Source organism: Actinia tenebrosa, unplaced genomic scaffold (genome assembly GCF_029948245.1).
Source record: "Actinia tenebrosa isolate PJP-AT-01 unplaced genomic scaffold, QUT_ActTen_1.0 PGA_scaffold6__47_contigs__length_16458017, whole genome shotgun sequence".
NCBI lineage: Eukaryota > Metazoa > Cnidaria > Anthozoa > Actiniaria > Actiniidae > Actinia > Actinia tenebrosa.
The window spans coordinates 3,611,947-3,639,881 of record NW_028292583.1 but is presented as its reverse complement, the minus strand read 5'-3'; the positions used below and the strand labels follow the sequence as shown (position 1 = coordinate 3,639,881).

At 36.6% G+C, this 27,935-nt stretch overlaps 2 protein-coding genes across 3 annotated transcripts; both read right to left on the bottom strand.

The window, feature by feature from the left end:
- Positions 1–27,772, bottom strand: LOC116287496 (T-box transcription factor TBX20). Of its 2 annotated transcripts, none has more exons than XM_031694181.1 (8): positions 27,132–27,772; positions 16,661–17,096; positions 16,227–16,440; positions 7,701–7,974; positions 2,867–3,013; positions 2,249–2,328; positions 1,678–1,796; positions 1–1,201 (listed from the first exon to the last, which is right to left on the bottom strand). In XM_031694181.1, exons 2-8 carry the CDS (start codon positions 16,737–16,739, stop codon positions 1,011–1,013), a joined length of 1,104 nt encoding a protein of 367 aa, XP_031550041.1. In that variant the 5' UTR covers positions 16,740–17,096; positions 27,132–27,772; the 3' UTR covers positions 1–1,010. The 2 variants fall into 2 exon arrangements, with proteins under 2 accessions (XP_031550041.1, XP_031550040.1); XM_031694180.2 differs by lacking the exon at positions 27,132–27,772 and adding an exon at positions 17,729–18,016.
- Positions 22,005–26,640, bottom strand: LOC116287498 (heart- and neural crest derivatives-expressed protein 2). Its single transcript, XM_031694183.2, has 2 exons — positions 24,673–26,640; positions 22,005–24,194 (listed from the first exon to the last, which is right to left on the bottom strand). Exons 1-2 carry the CDS (start codon positions 25,114–25,116, stop codon positions 24,063–24,065), a joined length of 576 nt encoding a protein of 191 aa, XP_031550043.1. The 5' UTR covers positions 25,117–26,640; the 3' UTR covers positions 22,005–24,062.
- Positions 27,773–27,935: the final 163 nt, after the last annotated feature.

Below are 27,935 nucleotides of genomic sequence, written 5' to 3'. Positions count from 1 at the left end.
TAGGTTTATCATGATTTATTAGTATAACTAGTACCGAATGATCTTGATAAGCTGCGAGCAAGTCACGCTAAGAAGATCTATGCCTTCGAGTGGGTTTCCTGTGTAGGTGATTTACAAGACAGGAGTCATATAGTCGGGGGAGTTTCCAGATTTACACGAGTTAATCCTCCCGAACCTACCCCCGACTTGCAAGTCTCTTACGAAGATACCTAGTTTTATCATTCGACAGAAAACTATTACGCATGCGTATTGCGCGCAGGTATTGGTTTGAACATGCGCAGTTTACAAAAGTCCTGTTTGACTGTTTGACGAGCATGCGCACTACAGAACACTCGTGTTGGGTTGTTTGACATGAAAGTTTAAGCATGTGCCTTAGTTGTCTTAACAACCATTTATTCATCTTAACATCGCGGTTCAAATATTTCTAAGGAAAACAAATCAATGTCGGATGATAAAACAATATTTAACTGGGATTCTCGCAAAATATCATGCCTAACCAGTACCAAGCAATCAGTCTGTTGCCTCTGCCATTTGACAGCAGCAAATAAGTCATCGTTCGCTACTGATAAATCATTCAAATATAATTATCCAGTAAAAGTAGCAAGAATTTTCACTGATGGCTTCAGTGGATTTTTCACTAATTCCCACACTTTGACAATTTAAATGGCTATATGTTTTATATCTATATATAACTTATAAAGGACAGGTCACTACTTTGCGTTGTGGGGTAGGGAACGAGAATTACTTTGCGATTTAATTGGAGTTCGGAATCATTTAGCAGTAAGTTATTGGTAAATCGTCTTTTCTTTTCTCTTCGATAACTAAGTTTTTTGGGGGTGAGGGGAGGGAGTTATTGCTAGATTGACGGAGATGTCGGGAGAGATTTTAATGTGTTAACTCAGATTAATCGTCCTAGATCTCCTCCTCAAAGCAATGACCGCTCCATTAATATTTACTAACATCTTGCGTCATAAGTTTTCATTTAAATAAATTACCCGCCCCAGTTCCCCTCAGTAATCTCGTAACCTTTCTTCTGCTAAAGCACTAGAACAGTTCATTAGCGCGCACGGAGGTCCATCACTTGAATAAAAATCAACAGAGCGCGCGTAACCATGGGCTGGTCTCCATGGATACTCTGCTCCGTGACAACAATCATCCGTGCAAGCCCATCTAGTATCTTGAGATGAAAAAATGCGATGATCTGGAATGAAAAAAATTGATAAAAGGGAAGGCACTTAGTAGGTCTGTAGATTAAGAACTGTTAGCTATAGAAGAGGGTTAGTAGTTATATGACAGTTGGTCAAAAATAATGATAGAAGTTAATTGACAAATATTTCATTATTTTGTTTAATATTATGGCTAGCGCTCTTAAAATTATTACAGTTAACTGATATTCGGCCGAAAAATTAATAGGAAACTGACAATCGGGTACCCCTATCCACACACCCAGATAGAGGTTGCCGCTATCACGGTCCCACGCCCATAATACAGCTTGGGCTGCCTGTGGTTGGATGGCAGAACGATGAGATCTCTCTGCTCTTTGAAATTGAATTCTTTCTTATGTTAAAAAGATTGTATTGTTCCTGCCATCTAACATGGCTGTTGTCACGTTATGGTGCAACAACTCTATTGCAGCTGCTGTACAAATAGTTGTACATATATGTAATAATGGCTTACCTGTGGTATCTCGCGTGTCATGTGGGTAACAACTTAGTTGTCCCGAGAGATGACAACACATACTCTCTCTCATATCACAGCACCTACTGAAGTCATCACTTTGAATAACATATCCATCCCTGCAGAATAGATTTACTATATTAATAAACACATAGCTGGATAGAGGACCAGGGATCATAAATGGAGAGTCAAACAAAAGAATTCCATATATGGCATTTTTTCATTGTTGGTACAAAATATTTCAATGATAAAACTGACAAGGATATTTGTTAGTTTTGACAACAATGCACATTTCGCACCTAGGTTCGGAATGGGCAGGTTATCCCAGCCAAGAGGTTTAAAAATTTGTTCAATGATATAACATCGATTCTTCGAGAAACAATTGAATAGAGTTTTTGACTGATCGCGTGATAGCATCCATGTTGACGGTCATGAACAGAGAATGAAATATTTTTTTTTATTAGAAAACAAAAATCAATTTCTTTCTCAGTAAACAAATAGATCTGGTTTGATCATCCAGCATGGCTGCCTATGCATGATCGTCTATTTTGAAGACTATTTCAAGACTCACTCTTCAAAGCTTGGTAGGAGCCTTGTCGTGTCGCGGAATCCTTTAGCAAATGGATTGCTATAAATCTTTAATCGTGTGATCTAGTTAAAAACAGGATTATTTGTTAGATAAATGAACATTTCTAGTTGTTTTCATCGATAATCATTATCATTTTGATCATCAAGGTTCCACTATAGAAATTAATTATTGATTTTATGGCTCAAGGTTTTTTAAGTGTTGATCTTCCTAATGCTAGTACAAATACGCGCCTTTTGATGTGGGGACCGTGTTGGACACACGATTATCAACTTTATTGATGGGCCATCCATTGGACCAATAACTATTAGAGTATTACGTCATTGGCATTAAAAAAAAAAACGATTTCCGTGGGGTCCAAAATAAAAAGCATTTCGTGAATATTTTTACTGGCAATTTTCTTACTAGTAGCATTAGATGTTGTACAGTATTGGAACTGCACGATAGAACGACTTCCGCGGTGCCCAAAATTAAAAACAAGTTGTAAACCATGTTCTGGCAGTTTTCTTCACTGATAATGGGATTGGATGTTGTGTTCATCTACTTTGAGCTGGACAACACAAATCACTCTATAGATCAGTTCAAAAGTAAGATTAAACATACCAAGTGGTTCTGATAGGCTGTTACTGCCATGAACGCTGTCTCTGGGAATATAAAGGAATCAGACTTGTCTAAATCTTGTTCATCTTCGGACGGGTTCTTAATGAGGTGTACACGTGGCTGGTACTTGTGCATTGAGTTGAGGATTATCTAAAATGACAAGATTATCAACAGTTAATATTCTTACACATCCATCCATCCACCCACCCACCCATACACCCACCCACACACTCATCCATCCGCCCATCATCCATTTGTTTTCTTTCTTTGTCTGTTCATTTGATTTGTATTTATTTGTTCAATCATGCATTCTTTCTTTCACTTTCCTTCTTTTCATTTATTTTTTCTTATTCCTTTATTCGTCCATCTATCCATGTATTTATTTATTTTCTTTCTTTCACTTTCCTTCTCTTCATTTATTTTTTCTTGTTCATTTATTCGTCCATCCATCCATGTATTTATTTGTTCATCCATGCATTCTTTCTTTCACTTTTCTCTTCATTTTTTGTTTTGTTTATTTATTCTTATTCATTTATTCATCCATGTATTTATTTGTTCATCCATGCATTCTTTCTTTCACCTTTCTCTTCATTTTTTGTTTTGTTTATTTATTCTTATTCATTTATTCATCCATGTATTTATTTGTTCATCCATGCATTCTTTCTTTCACCTTTCTCTTCATTTTTTGTTTTGTTTATTTATTCTTATTCATTTATTCATCCATGTATTTATTTGTTCATCCATGCATTCTTTCTTTCACCTTTCTCTTCATTTTTTGTTTTGTGTATTTATTCTTATTCATCTATTCATCCATCCATCCATTCTTTTTTTCAAATTCTTTCCTTCAGTTCGATTCATTTAATTATTCATCAATTAAATGATGAACTTATGGACATGCTCGTTCGCCTGTTTTCTTTTTAGCCACGTTTAGTCGTCTATGTATATCACCAAGATTCATTCAACGACCCAGACAAATACAAATTAGTTGTCTAATTTTCTTGGACATCAATGTTCTAAATGACTGACGTTTCATATTGCGGAACTTGGTTCTAGGAGCTATGGTAGCTAACGAACTTTCTTTGCGCAAAGTGTCTTGGCACTTAAGATTTACGGCTGACATCTAAACTCACTCTTACTGAGGAAAACTTTGAATAGCCTGAGGAAATGCGTTCATCGGGACCTGGCATGCACCATAACACGCTGGTATGCACCATAACACGAATAAAGAAAAAACAGCGAAGAGATTGTAAAAAATACCAAAAGTAGAGAGAAAACAAAGTAAAGCGGTGCCAAACAGAGCAGAATGAAATGGAAAGGAAAGGAAAGGAAAGGAAAGGAAAGGAAAGGAAAGGAAAGGAAAGGAAAGGAAAGGAAAGGAAAGGAAAGGAAAGGAAAGGAAAGGAAAAGAAAGGAAAGGAAAGAAAGGATAGTATAAGAAACGTGAGTCAGAACAGAGAGCAAAGCAGAGCAGAGCAAAACAAAGCAGAATAAAGAAATTCATGATCAGTTTACGAAAACCCCTCCTGTCGGCCTGAGAAACACTGCGCTGACTCGACTGAAAATGTATTTATATTTTTAAAACTAATTCATTTTTTTCGCGCAGTTATTTTGAAATCTTCCTGTTCAAAGAATAATGTTGCTTTTGAATGTTTTGTTACTGAAATGTAATGTTGAACGTTTTCTAACTTTGTCGCTTCTGTTTTTCCTTATTTATCTCTAAGGAAACATGATAAAACTCGGAATCTATTGAAGTTTTCCCAGATTATAAATAAATAGGTAATATCAGTTTTAAAAAGCCGAGAAAAGAGAGCATTAAAGAGGAAACTTTGATGTAGATGATGTAGATATTGTAGACAAGATAAAAAAAGCAAAAAGTGAAGAACGAAAGGAACAGAAATTTAACGACAAAGAAAACTGTAGATAAAAAAGCAAGGAACGAACAAAGATAAGGACGTTTCGTATACAGATTGCTATAATAAGCGCTTTAAACATTGTTGTTACGGCATTGGTACTTCCAAAGGTACTTCTTATCAGATGCTTCAGTCTTGATTAGTTCAAGATACGTCAAAAAAACACTGAAACATGTATTCTATATATGTGGTCTTGGTAGAACCGCCGATGGAGTATAAAAAAACATGAATCAATTCAGTAATATCGAGAAAATGCCTGCCTGATTGAAAATACGACGAACAACTTATCAAAGTATTTGAATCAAAACAGACTTAAAACCGATTCGCTTTGGTTGTCATACTTTGAACAAAATATGCTCGAAACCGTGCTAACAATCTGTTCACTGTCTTTCTCTTGCGTGAGGACTGGAAATCTCCAGTATTGAAAAAGCCCACACAAGCTGAAAAAGAGAAATTTAAACTGGAAGTAAATGATGGTCGTTAAAATTAAGCTCGAATTGTGAAGAAAAAGCATTTTAATCAAAACTGCTTTAAATGATTTTCTCTGAATGTAGCACTAAATGGGTTTTTCCTGAAAGTTGATACTTGTATAGTGGAACTCGTTGTTTTATCGAACAATGGCTTTATGTTCTAGAAGCAAATCTATTTTCTTTCACTGATATCTTTCAATTAGAGCATTTTTTACAGACACAATCGCTTCGTACCACCTGATTTTAGGCTCAGAAAGATGTGATTTTGGAGTTTTCAAATTTCATCGTCCTTTTTACCGTAAAAACTCGCATTTTTATTTTTCATTTTTTTAACACAACGCATTTTTATTCCACAACAAAGATTGAATATACGTCGATTCAAACTTCCGTTATTAAGAATAAAAATAAAAAATTACACCGATTCTTAGTCCTTAGGCTACGTTTGATAAATTCTTTGACTTGGATAGATCTAGAAATGTCTTAAAGAACCAGCCTTAGCTACTAAAATATTGATGGAAATCTTGAATAAAACTGGGTTGATTTCTATGTGATTTATGCTGACTTTTTCTTTTCTTACACCTTAGAGAGAAATGATCAAATGGGTATATTATATAGGTAGCGCCAGTGACATATATACATATATATCTAATATATGTAAGCTAAGCTAAGCCGTGGTTCAAAGGCTTTAGGTACCTGTTTGACAGAACGATTTTGACGGTTTTAAGAGCCGGCTAATTAAATAAATACATAAGAATCTTTCGCCCTCAATAATGGGCAATGCTTTTGCCAAGGTCCTTTTCTTCTAAGCATCCCTAAACATACCCGAAAAGGAAATTGCAGATAACCTTTTTATGAAAAACGTATCTGACACATTTACATATTTGTGGGGGTTTGTTTTGTTTTATTTGTTCGTTTTATTCAGTATTGGTTGATGGATTTGAGAAGCGATACTAATTTGTCATAGCATATTTTATAGACAAAAACTCTATCGAAACACTTTACTTGGATGACACGGTTTACAATATTTATTGCCCAATAAACTGGCAACACTTTTTTGGCTTTTTATTGTTTTTTGTTTCCTTTTAACTTTGCGTGAGGTTTCCAAGGTGAGTTTGGCGGACGCGACAGAAATGATAGCTGGGTTTGTACACAAATGGCGGGAAAATCTAACGTGGCGCGAAAGCCTTGACAGTAATCTGTATTGATTGCTTTATGGAAGACTTTTGCCTTCCTACTGCTAGTCCAAAAACAAATAGTGTAGTAATTAAATCAGAACCATACGAGACGCAAACTAACATCTATGATAACAAAGTCACGGAACAAATTTGAATGAAAATCAATGGCGTTTTTGCCATTCAATGGCTGATTTCTAACCCAAATCCTTTCAGCTTTGGCAAGAGGGATGTGCTGAGATCAAAGTAGTTAGTATTCAAGATTTATGATGGGCTATTAAAAGTTTTACAGCTCCGTCTAATGCTTGGAGATATCATCAGAACATGATGTTTGTTAACACTTTAGTTTGTCTAACGAGTTATAGGCTTTTCCGTTTGAATATTAGGACCTTTTTAGAGGATAAAATAGCTTTAAAACCCTGTCGCACGTGTAAGATGTTCGCAGATCGTGTTACATTCCCTCCCCTTTCTTGCTCACTATGCAACTAAAAGCATCTCTACCGCGGCTTTTAACAACCCAAACCAGACATAGCAACAAGAATTAATGTCCCAAAATAATGACAGTTTTTATTGCATTTTACGCCCATTTTTAAAAATGAAAAATTTCTATCGAAATATTTTTCAAGAAAAAAGAACAAAAACACCTGTTTTGAGAATGCGATGAAAGGAAAAGTGTCAGATTTCTATACAAGTAAAACCACAAAGTGTGGAAGGTTTCGTAGTGGATTGAACCAAAACCATATCATGTTTAAGAAGATTAAATTGGCCTTTCAGGTGTTATTAAACTTTCCTTTGTGATTCAGAAATGGCCTTTTTAGCTATCAGTTCAATTGACAGATGTACAAGCGTCTCTAAGATCTTCGCTAACTAGATTATATATATCCGAATATCCCGACACAGGAACCCCAATTGTCGTAAGGCAAATCCTCCCAAGATGTGATTCAATTTGGTGTCAGAAGAATGACTATTCTCGCTTCTCTTAAAGCTAGCATGACATAGTATTTTGCCGCGTGGTGAGAGTCCCCCGTAGACCCAAGGGGTTCGGCTTAGTCAAAATTTGAAATCTCAAAAGAAGAAAAGAAATGAAGAACAAGCAATTCCTAAACCCATAAGGCTTCTTTTTCTGTTCAACTTTTCGGTGTGTGAAAAGGTGTGAAAATGTATTAGCTAGATTTTCCTTTGTCGTGATTGGTTGATGGTCTTGTCTTCAGTTCTCTTTTCTTTGCTACTCGCCCAAAACACAACAGTATTTTAAGATGTGACAAAAAGCCAACTAACTACTTACATTTCCGTTCGAGTCTTTAGGGTTGTTAGTAAGTTTTACTCTCTCAAACGACAACACCTGTCTTGCTAATTCCTCCCCAGTGAAGGGGGACTCAGGATGTGTGTATACTCTCCGTGGTGGGGTGGGGTCAGCTTCGCCCGCCACGAACCAAGCAGAGTCGGTATAGGAGTAGCGATGACGCTTGTTGTCCAAAGGCACGACATCCAGCACGACAGCGTATGTCTGATTGGGGTCTAACCCAGTAAATGACACCCTCAAGGGCGGGAACATGCGCCTGCATAAAACAAACATACACAAACATATCAAATGATTTGAATGGAGGAAAAAGACTCCTCACTGCCATCAGACTGACCATGATATTATCTTGATGGACATGTATAAATATTTGTCCATTTTGAACCGATTCATTCAATACTAAGATTTCGTGATATTATTAATAGTATTGAGCCTTAGCGTCAATCAAATTGACTTCCTAATCTTGACTTTCGACATTGTCAAGAAACAGTTTATTTGAACTAACTTTCATTACACGATTCTAGAAACCTATTCTTTGTTTTATGATTTGACTCTTAAGTGCAGTCCGATATTCTGAATTTTTTCTTCTTGGTGCATGTGTTTTCTTTATTGTATTCTGCTAGTTCGAGAACCCATTGTTTACTAAGCTATTTCGGTATTGACAAGCAATCTGTCGTTTGGTATTTCAACTCGTAGAAAGGTTCTCAAACGATGAAATGTATTGGTTTACACCATTTAGTACTCCAACTTTATAATTGCTTTATTTTACAGGTTTATCGGAGCTCAGTTCCGTGACTTTGTCTTTTCTTATCTGTGAATTTATTTCTGTTGGAGTGAGGTGCATTTCTATTGTTTGTGCAGCTCGGAAGGCTGTTCTTTCCAGTCCGGATAAATTGAGTCGATTCCGAGTGTTTTCAGATAACAGATCTACTCGATCAACAAACATCCATACAGCGAGCTTACACCAGTCCTAGTAATGCGTGCGTGTGTGTGTAAGATAGAGAAAGTGCAATCAAAGATGGCTTAAAAGAGATGCCAAAGGAAAAGAAAGAAAGAAAAAGAAAGAAAGAAAGAAAGAAAGAAAGAAAGAAAGAAAGAAAGAAAGAAAGAAAGAAAGAAAGAAAGAAAGAAAGAAAGAAAGAAAGAAAGAAAGAAAGGAGAAAAGAAAAGAGAAAGACGAAAGGAAAGAACGAGAGGGAGAATGAAAAAACTTATGAGAATAATAAAAAGAATAAAAAGGAATAAAAAAGAATAAAGAAAAAGGAAATTAAGAAGCAGGAAAAAAGACAAAGAAAAATGTAGGATAAGGAGATAAAAATTATAAAATAAAAACTAGAAACAGCTTGAAAAAAAAAAAAAGATTATCGAATGGATTAGCAAATAAATAAATAAATAAATAAATGAAAATAAGGATAAATAAGAAAGCAAGGTAAATAGGCTAATGGATGTACAATTATCGGTTTCTTTGATCAGCACATGAAATTACTTAATTCTATTTACGCAATCCTCCTCTTCTTTTCTGATAAAAGAACTCTTAAAAGAATAGACTACACGATTCTTAAGTCATAGACCATTTTAAAACAAACATCTTAAATTAGCCCTGAATTATATTAGGAAGACTGCTAGTTAGGGGTAGATTAGCTACGGTTTGGTTGGCCAGGTGATGACTTGTGTTGGTTCGGGAGGGGTCAATAACATAATGTTAGTTTTTAATGATGGTGAGAGTAAAAAAAGGCGGAAGAAAGAGAGAGAGAAAGAGAGAGAGAGAGAGAGAGAGAGAGAGAGAGAGAGAGAGAGAGAGAGAGAGAGAGAGAGAGAGAGAGAGAGAGAGAGAGAGAGAGAGAGAGAGAGAGAGAGAGAGAGAGAGTCTGACAAAAAACAGGTCGTAGGATCTCTGAATTATATCCTTATAGGAAGGGCGCTAAATAAATTATTATCATCGTTATCAAATATTTTGGGACATAATTTTTGGTTCAAAATAAAACCTAGTAAAGAAAATAGATGCATCAAAAACTCTTTAGAAAAGACATGATTTTTAAAAATTTCTCAATTTAAGGTCCAATGATGAAAAAAGAAATAAAAACAGTGGAAAAAAAAAAAAAGAAGAAAAAAAAGAAAATGGAACCCCACGAAAAGATGGCAATAGAGCGAGCCAGCGAAGAGAGCATCCTCAGAAAAAAATCGATGAAGGCAATATAACTAAGTAAGTCTTTGATTTTATTTTTGAGTATTTTTTTGTCTGATGTGGTCTTTATCTCAAATGGTCGTATTTCTCTTAATAGGAAGCAAGGTCAGTATTAAGATTATGGAATGATTAGAATATGTACACTTATCTTTATCGCTAGATCTTTATTGGTTGATAGCCGTCAATAAAGTAATAATATCACTATTATGTACACCACTACAATTAGGTAGTTGGTTTTATCTGTGTTCTGTGAGAGCATGGAAATGGATTTTTAACTGGACGTCTAATGGTGCCAAATCTAATTGTTGATTTATTTCTGAGCGATTTTTTTTCTTTTGGTATGAAACAGATTTAGACTTACGGCTCGCCTTCGTTCGAGAACACTAATATTGAATGTTCTATTTTTTTCTCTCTCTTTTTTCATCGTGCAATAAGGCCCCCTAGCTATAGTGTTATTGATGCGGGATTTATTCCGTTATCATTGGCTGTTTCTTCCCGTCTCTCGCTTCATAAGTAGGGTGGTAGTGATGGTACTTGTCAACAAAACCAAAATAACTCAGTTCTGACACCATTTATACCCGATTCGCCTTGGCGTTTAAAACAAACTCTAGCTTAGGATAACATTAATCTTGATACCTATTGAAATGCACTATTCTGTTCTTTGACACATAATCCGTAAGCTGACTTTCCTGACGTACTTAAATCGGCCATTAAGTAATGCTTCTAATAAGGCACCCTTCCTGTTTGGCCTCCTCTACTTGTCAGAGAATCGACGAACAGCCTCTCAAAAGCCGATGAACTGTGACAGCACTTATAGGGCTTAGTGCGCTAACAAACGTTAACAAACGCTTTTCGCTATTATCAGTTACGTCACATCATTGTAGTGAGTCAACGTGCGTAAGAAGATCCAAGACCACACGATACCGTAATGCGCACGCGCAGAAAAATGTATCTTTCTAGCTACTTTCGAATAGTTCACCAAATAAATCTTCTACAATTTTTATTCCTATTGAATATTGCGAAATTGTAAAATAACCGTTAAAAGGAGGGGACATTAGACAAAACTGTCTTATTTTAAGGTTACAGAGTCTAGCGAGCCCAACCAAACTTTTCAGTATTTTACATCGTAGATTTTTTTGGGTTTTCTTTAAGCTGCGTGGTTCTCACTTCGTGCTCTTTTGACAATTGGTATTAATCATCATCATCTCCGCTTTTCCTGTAGATTTTTCTACTTTGTTGAGAAAATAATTACTAAAACTAATTGCTGTATAATAGCCACCAAAACTGACCACGGAATTTTACTTGAAAATCATCACCCATGATTTAGGATTTCAACCATATCACTTTACTGTGGTATTTATCTGAACCTCACGACAACCCCTTACAATAATAGCCGAAGAGGCCCAAAGTAACCTTCAACTTGAAAAGCCCACTTTCTCTTGGTATTTCACTTAGCTAATATACCAGCCTTACGACAATGAAGCCATATTTTCAATTTGTCTACTAATTTCTTCCGCCAAAACAATTATGTTATAGGGTTATTTTTGAAGATGAAAGATGTATGAGTATCGTTTTTAATGCACTCTAGCCGAGGCTAATTGCCAACCTTTATTCCTATCATTTAGAGTTTTTCACTTTCTATCACAGGCAATTACCAGACTCAAAGAAATGCGCGGCAATCAATTAAGAGTTCAGGTTGACTATTGCATTAGTGGACCAGTTTTCTAAAATGCATTTCATGAATGCAATTACTGATTGGTTTTATCGTCAGTAACGTATAATGTTTTCATAACTGGTGGGATATGTTTTATGAAGTGCTTCAATTTGCATGAGTCCACAATTGACTCAAGTCAGTTTACTTAGAGTCGTTTGACAAATTACTAATGAAATTAATACAAAACTTCCTCTGCTAAGTCCAGTCACGAATGAACCTCTGAAAAGCTGAGAAAAAAAAAAAAAAAAAAGGCTAAAATTTGAAACTCTTCACTTGCTCAGCATCTTAACCGCAAGTAGGTCATGCCTTGATCAAAACGCCTGTGATTAAAATTTCCAACTCCATAGTATCGTTAGAGCATTTTTACTACCTGAGCAATAACAGGTCATAAACAGCACCGTCTTCTCAGTGGGCGTAACCATCAATGGTACTTAACTTGCACAAAGGAAAAAAGGGTCAAAAAAGGGGGAAAGGCGCTGAGGTGGAAGGACACCTAAGCTACACGTAGGACATAGAAACTACTACTGAATACTTTCTTTACCAATATCGCTAGCATTGAAATGTAGACCACAAATGGCTGGTAGAAGTTAAGAATGGTGCCATAAATAAATAATATATTTAGTGTAATGATAGCCTATAATGGTGGAATTTATCCCTCCATTATCGATACATGAACTTCCTTCTATTTTTGTAAAGTATGCTAAGAATGTCTCAGTTAGCTTCAGTGGTATATGGTGCCAACAACCATTACCTGACCACAGTCTTTTGAAATATCGCGTGTGATACTATTCCAATTTCTTTTGCTAAAGCCTTCATCATAGAATGACTCATAGAATCATGTTTTTAGTCCAAGGCAATTTTTCAATGCAGTGCTAGGGAGTCGAGTATAATATAGATAAGTATTTTGGCGTCTTTGTTCAGGGGACAATCTTAGAAACAATAGGGACATCTTCCTTATATATGTGAATGGTATTAAATTGGACTTCTGATTTTCTGTGCTAACACATCAACTTCTTCATAGAAAGACCAACAATTCTTTGTCACATTACAGCATAAATATGATAGTTTTCTGACTTTTCGTGCTAAGCTAGCAATGCTTCAGTGAATAAACACTGGTTTTTTTTTTTCAAATCGTGGTGCTAGGATAACACGCAATATTTAGAATTCTAACTTTTTGTGCTGAGATATAATTTCATAAGTAAATGACCACCAATTTTTGTCAAAAGGCGTCGTAAAAGTACTAATTCAGAGGTATTAAAAACAGTTGATTGTCAGTAAATTATATGTCCATTGATTATTAGCGCACGACTTGCTTGACTTGCTTGCCGACTGAGAGTTTCATGGTCTCTCTTTGTTAAAAGTGAAATTAATAAAAGCGAACAACACTGAATTAGGTTATAAAGAGTCCATCTTATTCTGACAGCCCTCCAACAGACATCAGTCTACACAATTACAATCATTGGTTCAAAGCCAAAGTAAAATTGGATAACCTTTTTACAAAGTAATGCAGACCAAGTGAAGGATTTATCAATAAATTAATAAAATGATAGCAATAAAGTTGTCTACATTTAGGATTTTACGCTAATAAAGCTCAATAATTCTTAAGACTTAAAAGTTCGAGAGTAAAATTGTAGAGAACGCTCACAGTACTAATTTGTCTCTCCAGGAATTAAACAAAAATGACATTAGAAAAGCGCGCGTGCTGGGAATATAATTTAAGGATGGTATATTGTTGTTCGTACACGCGCTGCGGTTAGCGTAAGGTACGAGAAAAATGGACTAGTGGAAAAAATAAAGAAAAAGTATAAAAGGTGATCAACAAAAATGCAAATAAAGAAAAACACTTGATACGGGCTGGAAGTGGCGGGCGCCTGTCTTTAGTGGACGTTAAAGACTATAAACCGCAAAAATATTGTTTAAAACGGAATCCTTTTGCGATGTCTTTACCAGCAGTACTTGAGACAGGAAGATAGGTTTGATTAGAACTAAAAGCTATCGTATACTAAATTAAAAGCATTCAAAATTTGGATTTTCAAGATTGTTTTCGTGACCTGGAACCATTTGATATACCGACTGGAATAAGCTTATTTTTTGGATTAGTAATTTGTGTTTTTTTCCATTGAATTTTTGCTCGTGATTTTGGTTGTGAAAGAGGCTTTCTTCTCAATCGAACAGTTTCAGGTGTGACCGACTCTGATTCTTTGTTTCGGGTTCTTTATTACTCTCAGTTAGAAAGTACTTGGGAAAGATCTGAGATATCTATGATTACCAGTACTGAATGGGACTCCGCAATTCTTAGTCTCAATACTCGAGTACAGCTTTATTTTTCTAGGTAAAGTTGCCGTACTGTCCGAGTCTATGGTGGATTTACACTTGACACGAGTTAGCATTGACTACTTTCCAAATTAACTACTTTTATATCACATTCAACACGTTTCTCACTCTCTTTTTCTTTTCTACCCAAAATGGCTTTGGCATTTACTTATAAGACCTTTTACATTCAAATGTTTAATTTAGCAGCAAATTTTTATAAGATAATTGAAAATTCTCGTTTTAAGCAGGTAATGTGTTTCTAAACTGACAGGCCTTTTTCGAAGCGGGGCAGAGGCCGTTTTACACGGTTTCAAATTTCTTTTTTGTTAGAGGATCTGTTGTTTCCCCTAACTATACCACATCTCCGCAAACGAAAAGTGAGCTAGCAATTCTTTTTAAACTCTTTTCTAGTGTCCAAATCATCGAATAGAACTCTGTGGGATTATCCCTTGTCAAGGTTTTCTTTCTTTACTATGCTAGGATATTCGATTTCTTCATCACTTTTTGGCCAATCAGTCGTTGTCTTCGAGCATAACGTGTTAAATAGCCCAAAACATTAGAGTCTGAGAGTCTAAGTAGCATCTCTGCGGAATCCAAGTATTGCAAACTTACGGCCAATAGGTTTGACCAGAAAATAACTTTGAAAATACAGATAAGAAAGACAATAAAAGAAAAAACATAGAAAAGGTTTTGGGGCGAGTTATTGTTCTGAATGGAAACGTTTGTTTCCACTTTACGTTTAAGTTTCTTTATTCGAGAAAAAGAAGGTTAAATGACGACAATTTAGTCCATTCTTTTCTTATTGACTATTGGATTTTCCTGAAGAATCTGAAGATAGTTTGTGTATTGTTCCTTCGATACGAACACATCGTCTGCTCTTGATGTCAAAACAAAAACTCCAGACGGTGAAGCATTTCAAACATGGCATTGTAAAAAAAAGAACAACTACATACAAGGCCCTGAGAAACCAGAGCCGGTCAATCGGTAACAAGGACATTTGTTGGGTCTTGGCTTTGTCTCGTCCCTGATTAGATCAAAAGCAAAGTTAAGAAATGAATAGGAAAAATCTGTTATTCCTTTATCACCGCTTCTTGATGGGCCGAAAATGGTTCGCGAAAAACAATTTTGACCAGTGGATCTTTTGTCAAACAAGCTGCGAGGATTTTCTTGTGAAGGTTAAACAAGATCTCAGAGAAATCAAATTCTTTTTCTTTTGCATTGAAAACAGGTTCTATTCTTTTGCTTGGCGGGAGACTTTCGCCTTCAATAATCAGCTATTTTAGGATTTAAATTAGTAACTCGGCACGCGCCAGAAAGGAGTTGAAAAGTTCAATTACTGCGTCGTTTAGAGGTAGCGATTCAACGCTGTTTATCAACATCACCTACGAGTTGTTTTTGTTGGAACAAGAGAAGGGTTCGAAAAGCACGAGAGCGCGATGAAAGAGAGTGCGGCGCGCTTTTGGTTTTCAAAGAATATGAAAGAACGTGGATCTGTAGTTGAAACTCTAGAAGCAGATCTTGTGTTTTCACTGGTTTTCAACTATGAATAGCTCATGTGTCAATGCTTTCGAAAAAGCCTTCATCACCAAAAAACCACAGGCCTATACAATTTCAAACAATTGTGAGAATGACTTAAGCCATTTTATTCTCATATCTTTCCCAAATCCGTTAACAAAGCCTTGTCCCACGATATATAAGCTATTCGCAGCGCTCGAACTCTGAGATTTTTCAAGCTATTTAGTTTATTTGAACTATTTTTCTAACAGTTTCCTGATTTTCATAAGATCCTTGATTAGAAACCGCAACGTGGTCAGAAACGACAAATACTCTCTGGATAGTCCCTAACCCAACACTTGTATCTAAACCCAAACTTCAGACAAAAAGCGCTCAGGTTGAGATAGATAGAGATCGCAACTTGTAGTGTTTTGGAATTGTCGACACTGGTTCACGATAATAAAATAAAATTTAGCGAAAAGCCTTTTGAAGCTAAATATCAGATTTAAGACAATGAAGTATACTATGAAGGACTGATACGACGGGACATCTCCTATAAAAACATTCCTCATCATGACTACAAAAGTTTGTGTAAACAAAACGATTCTACAGAAAAATGGAAAAGGTCTTTTGATCAGACGAAAAAATCATTTCCAACCACTTTTTTCCCCTTACGATTTTATCCAAAGGTCAGTCACCTTTTGTATTTAAGCATAATTACCACTAGCTGGCTCTAGATGACCTCACTTAAGCTGTGGCTTTGGCGGCCAAGAACACCGTTAAATAGCTTGATAGGTACACATACCTTCCGCTCTTGGTTATAATCATTTCTGTGCCCAAGCGATAGAAGCATTCCCATAGCTCTCTTCCCTCTAGGATGGCCTGGGGCTTTCTTTTCTCTTCTACGGCTTCGTAGTTGAGTAATTTCCGCTTCTTGCTCGACGAAGTGCACGGGGCGCCTTCTTCAGAGGGTTCCTTAACCATGTTGTCATCAACTTGTCCGCACTCAGCTTCGTTCCCTGCGGATATACGAGTAGCATTTCCTTTAGTGACCTATAATTGCACAAATCTACCCCGCTCATGTAGGTGCTACATCTTGATACACCTTGACTAGATATTACATTGTTCACTCAGATCAGCCCATATCTTAGAGTATTTTCACTTTTTGGTATTATTAATATTGACCATCTGAGGGTTGCAAGGTTAAAGAGGAAGTATAGCTCATAATACTTTACTGACCTTGTTCGACCAGTGAGGCGATAGAAAAAGCCTTGGCCTTTGTACTCAATAGAGTTCTCTTTGCTGTGACTGAAGACATTGGTACTCGAGGTTATCTAACCCAGAGCTAGTAAGTAGTTGTGAGTAGTGGAGCGTTACCACACGACCGGGTAACAAACAGCTGAGCAATGGAGTAATGTTTCAGCCAGCCCGCTCACTGACAAACTGACCAGCATGTAAAAGGCAAAACGGTCAAGTAATAAGTGAATTCTAGCCATGGCAAACAATCAATTAAGGAGACCTTTTAACTGAGCGTCGTGTCGTCGCCAGAAACTCTCTGCTCTGTGATTGGACAAGGAAACAAACAGCTGAAAGGCAAATATTGTCATCTGTCGATCACGTGACGAAACCCCGCCTCTCGTGGGTTTTATGACAAGCAAAATCCAAAATCGCAATCCTAAAAGTGAAATGGAAAAATCGCTTGAGGGATTTCAAACTTAACCTGCTTAAATATAGTGTTTTTAAAAGTGAAAAAATCCAGGCTGTTTAAATCATCCCGGTAGGTTATTTATCAGTGTAACTTCCACTATCAATTAACACTTATTAAATGGATCGCAAATCAATTATCACGCCTTATGTTTATACGGGACAGCAGTGCGCGGAACTGTTGCTTCACGCTCGACGCCGAGATTCCTGGGTCATGGCAGTTTTCTAGTCATGTAATACGTATCTGCTTCCTGGGAAACCGTCGACAAGAGATGATGAGTCTAAGGACGCCAGGCCATGACTTTTCTTATCACCCTTGCCTTTAATATCTGTAATATCAACTACTGACGTGTACAGACAGTGTTGAGTTCATTCTTACTGTAACCACTTTGCCAGAAACCTTTAAGTGCCATAATTCACATGCTTAATACCAACCCTTATAAACAAAACAACAATTTGTTTCTTTTGGTCGAATTAGAAAACTTCATCGATGATGATGAGAGTTAATGCATCGACCTTCAACAACTGTCCATGTGTTTCGGTACTGACTATCATCCAAAGATATTTACGAGTTTTTTTTTAAACGATCCTGTCCATACTTACATTTCAAAGTTTCAGACTTAAGGCGCCAAAACGAGTAAATAGATAAGTCAACTTCCATCACTTTTTTACTGAAAGCTCCACAAATGTTACTTTCTAAGAGGCGCTTGCTTTTGAACTTTTCGTGAGCACGTTCAAGCAGACATCATCGCCAAGAGCTTTGAGAAATCATTATTTCATTTTCAAAGATTCCACAACGCGAGATGAACCTTTTAGTTATTTGGTCCTCGTATTAACAAGCATCATGGAATACTTCCATAGATGCTTCTTTGTCCGAGAAGGGGCCGTTTTTTGTGGTTTTAGAAGCAAAGATGCAAATATGATTGAAATGCAAATGAATGTGGTCCTAACAATGCGGAAAGATATTGAAGGGTGTAGGGTTTCTTTTTCTGCGAGGAAAACATATAAGCTAGGCTGGGGTATCGAGGTTTGTGCATTGAATTGTGCTCCAGAACCACTTGAACTTCGAATAGGTTAACTCATAGACGTCGAGTTCAACTTTAATAAGAGAGTTGAATTGGTCTTTGTATGTATCGGTTCAGTCTCTAGGATTGTGGTGATAGCGAGTAATAAGTAAGTTGAAAGACAGTTCGGTCCGGTGAGTGAGTCATGACTATTTGTGTAATATAGATGTGCTAACAAAACAATTATTTCATAATAGTGAAGTAAGATTTTTGACACAGGATGACTTCCTGTTTGTAATTGTTATTTACTATTGTTAAACTCTTTATGTTGTCAACAGATCTGTTTATTTTGATCCCCTTGGCCAGGGAACCATTTTCGGTCAACTTTCCCACGGCTTAAGTACATAGAATTAACGCGAGAAAATAGGCTCATGATTAATCATAATTATTATGTAAGGAGCAATTAAACGAAAGAAATAAGCTAATAAGAGATAAAGATAATATCTATGGCAGCATCCATCCCTTCAGTAATCATCTACAGCCTTACACCAACAGTTTTCTTGCGCAAGACAACGTAGGACTTAATATTTTTGGTTTTGTTTTGTAAAATTAATTAACCTACAGTGTTTGCCTTTTGATAGTTGTGCAGGAATCCTAAACGAGGACATTTTCAAAACAAAAGAGGCTCTTAAACAAGCCATTTACCAAGTTGTTGTTGTAGTTTAATCGCCCTATGGACAGGCAGTGGGCGCCCGTCGGACTGACTTGTACATCCAGGGTATTTATCACTATTGACCACGAGGACAGTGTTGAACAGTGAAACAGTTTCAAGTTTCAAGAGCATGTGTAAGAATAGCCATCAAAACTTTAATCTATTGTATCTTTTTCTTGGTCTTTTAGTGGACTTTTGTGGAATTAACTCATCATATCTCGGTTGGTGTGTCTGGTTGACAGTAACTCTTTGACTGCTAGTGAGTCATTTGTCAGGACCTTCGTAATTTATGCAGCGTTAATTGTTATTTCAGAAATTAAATTTTGGTTTTGACAAGCGGTCCAAGAATAATAAGGAAAATAATTTTTTACTTAATAAATTTGTGTTCGCTGGAATCACAAAAATCCTTAAAGAAAGAGTGAAGGTTTGGAAATAACCCCTTTCTTGACTCTATCCCTCAACTTTATTGCAGCAATTCTGGTGAAAGATTCAGTAGTGTTGTAGTGCGTGAGCTTGACCTTTTTTCCGTTCTTTTCTCCTTTTTAGAATAGTATCACCGTTGTAGCGTCGGTCCTTCTGACTTTTGAACTAACTTTTAGTTTGCAAAGGAGAATGTCCTCAATAGATCCCACCAAACTAAATGACAGTGTCATAACAGAGCTTATTGAACTGAATAACTTATTTGGACTAAAGACGGTTCTAATTTGTTCAAATTTGAATTTTTACTTCAGTCCACATAGTTCGGATTTCACTATAGAATCACTGGTGATAGAATTGCTGGTGGAAAGATAGGAAAAGCACGTGATCACCGGCACACACTCATACTTGCGCGCACCATGACTATAGCGGTTTTGGTTTTCACAGCCGCCATTTTGGTCGGATTTTACAAACGGTTGTCAAGGGTCCTTTTGTTCCATCAACTAACATGGCGGCAATGTCTTTGTCATTCATTCTACTGACTTTTTTGGCAACCGGTATTCACTATCATTCATTTGCAATCTCCTCTCAATGAAATATTCAGTTAGCCATATTTGTAAAAAGTTCCCACGACGCCATTAGCATTTATTTACCAATCATTATTTTGATAAAAGTAGCAAGTGTTGACAAGTATTCCAAGACTATTATCTATCTGTTTATCGACAATATTTGATTGACTTTTGTTTGCACAAACCGTTTGAGTTCTTGCCAAAAGTATGCACTTCAAATGTCAAAACACTAAACAATGTACATGTGTACTTTAGAAGTTATTCGTACATAAATGTGTACATTCTTTCTGCGTGGAAAAAAACCTGAAACTAGTACTATGGGACTGTATTAAAACGATAGCGGACTGGCGCATTGAACGCATGCACACATAATGCAGGTTGTGTAGTATAAGGATCACTAATTTATAAACACTAGTAAAGTTTTTTAAAGATGTCTTCGTGCGTTATTCAAGTAGCCATGAGTGGTTTTTGTAATTTTCAATATTTGAGTTAAGATAAAGCCAGTACGAGTCACGTTACCACAGGAAACGCAATCTTAATGTTTTGCCCTAAGTACCAAGTCACACATTTATGGATGGGGGATGGGGAAGACGGAAAGGGACGGATGTAAACTTATAACTTATAACAAACTTATATTTTACAACCATCACTCCCCATGCGGGGCTCTTCCGTGAGGTTCCCTCCACACGCACTACCACTACATTCTATATTTACAACATACGACACTCAACTCACATGTTGCTTTGTATGAACGCCATAGCCAACCACGGTGAATGATTGGATTGAAGCATATATTTATGATCACTTATAAAACTATTTTGAGGTCAGAAGGAAAGAAGAAAAAAAGTCTCACTGTCTTTTGGTAAATTTGTGTTTTTGCTGTCGTTGTTGCTATTTTTGATTTCATTTGCTGTTAACCTCTCTCTCTTAAGGTGGCTGCCTACTTTTGAACTTTCAATTTTAGCCGATGTGCGCGCGCTCAAAAACCGCTGAAAATCTACTAGATTTTATTGAAGAACCATACGCGTTTTGAAATTCGACAGAGTAAAACCCTCAAATTTTGCACGGGACTTTCTATTTTCTAATAGCTTATTTGAATAAACTCCTAAAAATCTAGGTCATATCAACATCTTAGAAAAAGTTAAATATTCTAACACATGAAAAAATAGATTTTTGTAGGGATTTTTGTTCGACTTTATGAGATTTTTTTAAGAGCACCGAAACTACAAAATATGACAAATCAATGTATCGCTTTGTCTTTTCGTCAAAAATATCCACGTATTATTGTAGAATGATTGACTAGCCGTCATTCTTGCAATCATATAGTCTGCAAATAACTATTATCTTTTGAATCTTAATTTTTTCTAATCACTTCTGGTGGCGCAATTTTTGCTCCATACTGCTCGCGCGTAGGCTTCCATTAAATGCTGATTATCTCGAAAACAAGCTCGGGACACCCAATCTTTCCAGATTTGGAATCAGCATTAAATTTCAATTCGGAAAATCGAAGTTTTTAAAAAAAAGTTTAATCTTTTTTTCCAAAAGTAGGCAGCCACCTTAAAATAATTTTGTAAAAGAACTCGAGTCTTTTTTTTAATTCTCTTTCCAGATTTCAAACATCAGTATAACTAGTGTAGTTAAAATGCTGAGCAAATGATATATTTTCCAAATGGCTGCAGCTGACATTAGACCGGCAAGATCCTGTACGGCCAAAGAATGGCAATAATGTAGACCTTTGATGATGTTATAATATCCACTGTACTGACATTAACTGTCAGTGCGATAAATCTAGCCACAAAGTCTTCTTGATTTATTTATAGAAAGCCCAAAAACTTATCTAACAAGCCAAAATAACCTTTTTTATATTCACTATACTATTAAAAAAATACCATAGAAGCAACACTGATAGCCCCAGAGTCGAACATAGGCTTCCGTCCCTGGGGAATATCTTAAGACAGTAGTGATTGATTAGTATTAGTGCTTCCTAAGCAGTAATAAAAACTATTTTCATTTAGAGTCATTGCAGCACTTTTTATTTCGTGTGAAAGCTGTCGGTGTATGTGGTCGAAAGGCAGACTCCAATATTCAGTGCTTGTTTCAAGCTTGTTTTCTTAATTGGAAAAAATAAAAATTCGTAGTCCCTATAACTCACATATATAAGACTACTAATAACTTCAGACTTTTCTTGTCTTTTATTTGTAGTTTTAAACAAAAAGGGGAACTTCCTTTGTATTTTCGATGGTTTCCATCATTAATGTAGTTACAGTTTACAGTTCTCATGAGATGTAAAACAACTTTGTATTTCTAGCTTATATGAATTTTATATTTGCAGAATTTGCAAGTGACTTTCAAATATTGATTTTCTATGCTTGTTCAAATTCAGAATTTATCACTGGCTTACTTTGAAATATACCACAGTGAAGGGAGTCAATGAACACACTTTGAACACAATATTGAATATTACGGCGGGTAAAGTCTGATATAAGCATACCTGCGCTTCCCAAAGTGTGTTCTTTGAGTAAATTACTGATTATAGTATTTCCTGAAATTCGTTCGAAATATATTCATGCTATGGACTGTCGAAGCTACAAGTATCCGTCACTTTATATAATAACTGCAGCTGTTTGTGAATGAATGTTTTGTATCTTGCCAAGCAGTCATGCTTCATCAACTACAACATCCTGTCAAACAAATTTATTACAATTTTCAACAACCTTATTGAAAAGGACTCAATTTGTGTTAATATTTTTGCCCAGTTTATTAGTTATCATTGGCGGTTGGTTTCCGAAAGAACATCCAGCTGCTAGATACGATTAAAACCATATTTTCAAATAAAAGAAAACATGTTTGATGGCCGGAAAAGGGAACGCCCTCATCTCTACAACTAAGACTGATGGACATGCGTTCCCAGCACTTACTCAATGGACTGATTAGGTGTAAGAAATTGTTGATGAATGTTTCGAAATACGTATAGCCAGTCAAATTTCCGTATTTCACAAGTTCAAAAAGAATATATATATATATAACATATCAGCGATGAATCATGGTTGACGTAGAAAAAAATTGAAACCCGTATTATTTATTTACCTCTTGTTAACAAATACTCTTTACCCTACGATTTCAAAAGCGCTTTTAAGAACAATGATTCCAAGCAAGTTATATCGAGGATCTCATGGCTAAAAGCTACAAATGAAACAGGATTTATTTATAACATGCATAAATAATGCCGGTGCTAATAGCGTCCGAATACTGATAGTAATTGAACTGGTAGCTCATCAGAATTGGATTCAGAGTTACTCTGGGCAGAATTACTCTGGGTGAATATGATAAGCGATGGACTGTAATGAACAGTGTAAAAATGATGAGCTTCGTTTTCCTTTCTTTTATAGAAATTCCTTCAACATTATTTGCTCACAAAGGATGGAAAGTATGTTATATTTAGTTTTCGAAACCACATTTGAACATGGTACTCATATTTGTGGTTTCTAAAAGTTGGGATTAAATTGTATATTATTTATAAATTCTTTCCAAATCTTCCATGAACATATTCTCACTATTCTTCAGTGACATTGATAATTGAGAGGATTAAAAAGTTTTTAGTTTTTGATTCAAATCAAGTTTAATCAAGTCATGATGCTCCTAATACTGAATGTTTGAAGCTGGTATCCGTAAAGAATTCCGTTGAATCAAACAATTTTGAAATGATTAAAAAGAAATTCATTATATACACTACTCGCTACTATTTACAACTCGTTGAAGTTTCTTGAAGAGATCCGAGGCTATACACGTTGTCAGCCTTATCTCGGCCTGATACTAGAGAGGTAAAACAGCTACGAATGCTGGTGTTTACTAAATGCACTATGAATTTGTAAAAAGACGTTCATTTTGATAAAAATAATAAATTAAAAAGCGCTAAAATGGAACCAAAGTATCCCTCCTGTGTTGATAGCGTTGTAGCTCTTTAAATAAAGCAAAGTTAATCGAACAAAGAACTCGTAAAAGATTATGATAGGCACTAAAGAGTGATATAAATCTGTGTTCAATGTCTGCTTAAAGTCAGTGATAGCTCCTTGAGTTAAGAGTATGGAGCATCAAATCCAGTTATATTTATCAGTGTCCAAATAATCCATGACAGGCTGGAATATTGAGGGTGACTGTTTGCAGGACTCAAACTCCAACACTCTTCCTCTTTACAATTGATAAACTCGGTATCATTCCCTTGAGAAGCTTTCTGATCATCCTGCTACTTGTTGAAGAGCTTTTCTCTCTGTCGGGATCTTTTTACCGTGCACGAGTTCTAAGGCCCATACATGTTGGGGCCATCCCGTACGGGAACTACGACGCGAGTACCTCTGGGCATCATCGGACTGAAACAACCCACAAAACAGTAGTATATTAGAAAACTGAAGACTAGCAAACATTTAACTAAGGAGTATAAAGACAAGGTGTCATGTTGAATACAAATAAGCCATTTGATTGTTTGATGATTTAATATGAAAACAAAAAGTTTGGATCTTGTGACAATAAAAACAACCAAACATATGTTGTGAATTAAAAACACATTAGCTTGGATGGATTGAGTACCGTACTCGGCCAGGAAGGGGGTTACCAGTTCCATATCACTGTAGTATGCTATACTGTTTATTAAACCTTAATACTATGGTCGATAAAATCTACGTTCACCTTGGCTTTGGTTATCAAAGAATCACAGCCGTCACTTGGTTTTTATGAGTGAGAATCTCTGGGCAGGATATCCTGTCCACTCATGCAGCAGTTATGCAAACGCTAATCAACTAAAAGCTTTCTTAACTGTTTACATGTTTGGTTATGTAGAATGCTACTCACCTCTTCGTAAGAACTCAAACAATCAGGACTTCTGGCGGGATCAAACTGAACATCCTCTGTTGGTGTAGTTGGAAGGGATGCTTCGCTTCGTACCTCTACAATCACTGGGAGCCCATTATCTCGTTCGCCTTGCTCCTCCCCTTCTAGTTGAAACTCTAAGTGATGAATATAGCTCATAGCAAGTTTCAATGTTTTGATCTTAGATAACTTAGTGTCGGATGGAACGTTGGGGATATGCTTCCTCAGTTCAGCAAATGCAGCGTTGATATTTTGCGTACGTCTCCTCTCTTTCTTGCTCGTAGCTGGTTTGGTGGTTTTAGCTTTACGCTTTCTATTGTTAGCTTGAATGAAATCCGTTTCTCCTGGAGAATCATTTACGAATAGAACTTGTTGTTTCTTGTCTTCTACGCTTTCACTTGGGCTCTGGTTTTCTTGATGTGACATTATGAATTATTCTGCTAAGAGCCTGTCAAACTGTCGACTGCAAACGTTAGGCTTTACAGATACTCGCCGGGACTAGTTTTGCTCAGTCGCCAGACACTGCTCGTTTGTTAGCCGCGCGATACGCAGAACGACACTCAATTGTTTTCCCATGGTGCAATGCGTGGAGAGGAACTGTATATATGGATCACAGTTCACCAACCAACGCTGTTAAAATATTTCACGCGCCTCAGGAGACATAAGGTCTTCATCAATTTCCGCTGTCTTATCAAACGTGACCTTAGCTTGACACGTGCTCAATTTGAAGGTGACATTTAACTGGGTTTTAATCTGTCAATCAAAGGACATCAAGTGGGCGGACGCTTATCAAAAGTGGCATATAAGGAAGTGATTGCATGTATTCTATGCTGCAAGTAGTCTATTCGATAAGTTCTATCTATCCCTCTCCTATTACACAACCCACAGAACCCGTGGGAAATGTGGAAATGTTATCACAAGGACTACATCTATACGCAAACCAGGGGAAATTCATTATGACAGTCATGTTTATCTGCAAGAAGACAAGGCAATAAATGACAACTGACATGTACGAGATAAGGAACAAGTTAAGCTGAGGAGAGATCTATGTAGCTGATCTACCCTGTTTTCGCGCCCTGATAAAATGGATCTTTTTATTATGTATGTATATATGTCGGTTCAGTGCTAGTACAGACCGGCCTAGTACTTCAAAAGATACGAATAACTAACCTCGCTTTGTCGCAGTTAGCACCCAATATCAGCATCTTCTCTCACCCAAGATAAACTGACTTCAAGACTGAAAAGGACATTCAACGCTGGAAAGGCATCGCTGCTATTCTAGATTTCAACAAGGTGCATTCCAAAGTCCTATTGAACCGCACCTGGTTATCACGGCCTGAGGCTATGAGAATTACCCAGAGAAATCCCTGCAAAGTTACGTTGCCTGAGGACGTAACCGCAGGGACTCTTTTTATTGACTTATACTTTCTGATTCAGGACCAAAACACGCAACCAATGCTTTGAGAGTATCGAATAAAATATTCCAAGATCTTGATAACTTTAAGGTACTGGTATTTTCTTGATAAGAACAGCTTTCAAATTGCTTGGGTATTAGAGTACTACGCACCTGAGAATTCTAGCTATGTGTTGGGTTTTCTAGTAGTCGTCAGATTCAAGTGCTCATTCATCTGGTGACGGTCTGATGCGCACTCCATTCGACCTCAGCGACCCTTTGACCATTTTGGTTAGATTAATTATCATTGATGTCTCGGACTAAAAATGTTGGTGCACGCTATCTTAGAGATATTAAACCAACCGTAGTCGAACTCGCCGTGTTTTGAGCCGTGTTTTCATTTTATATTCTCACCGGTAATTGCGCAGCATGCGAGACCTCTATGAGGCACTGAGATACTGCTGCAAATCCCGTAGGCTAAATTTAAGCATTTTGATAACCAAATCGGATGTCGATTCTTGACTAGGCAAAATCCTAACGACCAGCTTACAGTTTATCGGCCAACAGTAGTTCATTTGGGACTGAAGTTTTCCAAATCTGTCGGCCAGAAGAATGTTAGCACAGAATTATATTGAAGATGCTACTAGTTTTCAGTTCTGTAACCCTTTTCAAACTAAACCATAATAATGGTATTAATGGTATAGATATATAATACAAAATGTCATTATATTTTTAAAAATGATGGCGCTTCTAGTTTTATCAATATAAAAAGGTTTTCTGTTGCCCGACGCGACATGGAACGAAGCAAAATTTCTCCCACATTTTGTAGTTTAAAATAAACAAATAAGTTAGAAGTAGCGCATACGTTTGCTTCCTTCCCCTCCTGTACGATGATACTAATTGTGCTGTAGTTTGTGCGATAGCATAACAAACATTTTGTCCTAGAATCGACTAATTTATTTTTTTATTGCTCTTATTTCTTAAACAAATGAAAGATTTCCCATCATTTTAATATGACTCCCAGGTACGCTTATTAGTGGTTACTTACCCTGGATCAAAGATCACCGCTGTAAATATTAACACACGCTGTTTGTTTATGTTTTACCAAGCATTTTAGCTCTAGCAATAAATACAACGCAATAACCGGTCGTATAGTTGATAAGAAGATTTCTTTTTAATTGGTTTGGTCTGTTAGTTGTCTCGGAAATATTCAATAAGCTTCACGCAGTGTTATCTAATACTGACCATACAGTCTTGTAGATATTTCAGTGACATGGATTGTGTACATTCGCGGTTTCTTTCATAGGCGTCTTCTGATTCAAATCCAGGGGACCATTTGTCAGGTTTGTTTAGAATTGAGGGTTAAACTGTTGGGCGAAGCCGAGCTATTATCGCGACCCACGCGAGCAACCATACATACAATATAAAACGTAACAGAAGGACTTTCGTCGACTTTTATCCACATCTGTGTTCGGAAATCCTCATGGCATCTTAACTCTAGGTACTCTTGAAGAAATAATGGCTTAAGCAGCTGTCAGTGAACTAGCATCACATTTCTATTGTAGCTTTCATTCTTATTTCTTCTCATTTCTTTTCTTTTCCGACAGTTTTTTGTAATTTAAAGAGTTTTCACTCAGTGGTTCATTTATTTGTTTGTTTTCAATAATTCGTTTTGTTTTAACAGAATTCGTTTGTCGGCCTGCGTATGCCAGTTGATCTGCATAGAATGCTCAGTGTAGTTTCGATTTCTCTAAGTGTTTCTTTGATGACGAAGCCGGCGAGGGGGGAGGGGGAAGAGGGGAGGGAGGAGGGGGAGGGGGATTCCTAGTACTTTACAAAAGAAAGAAAGAAA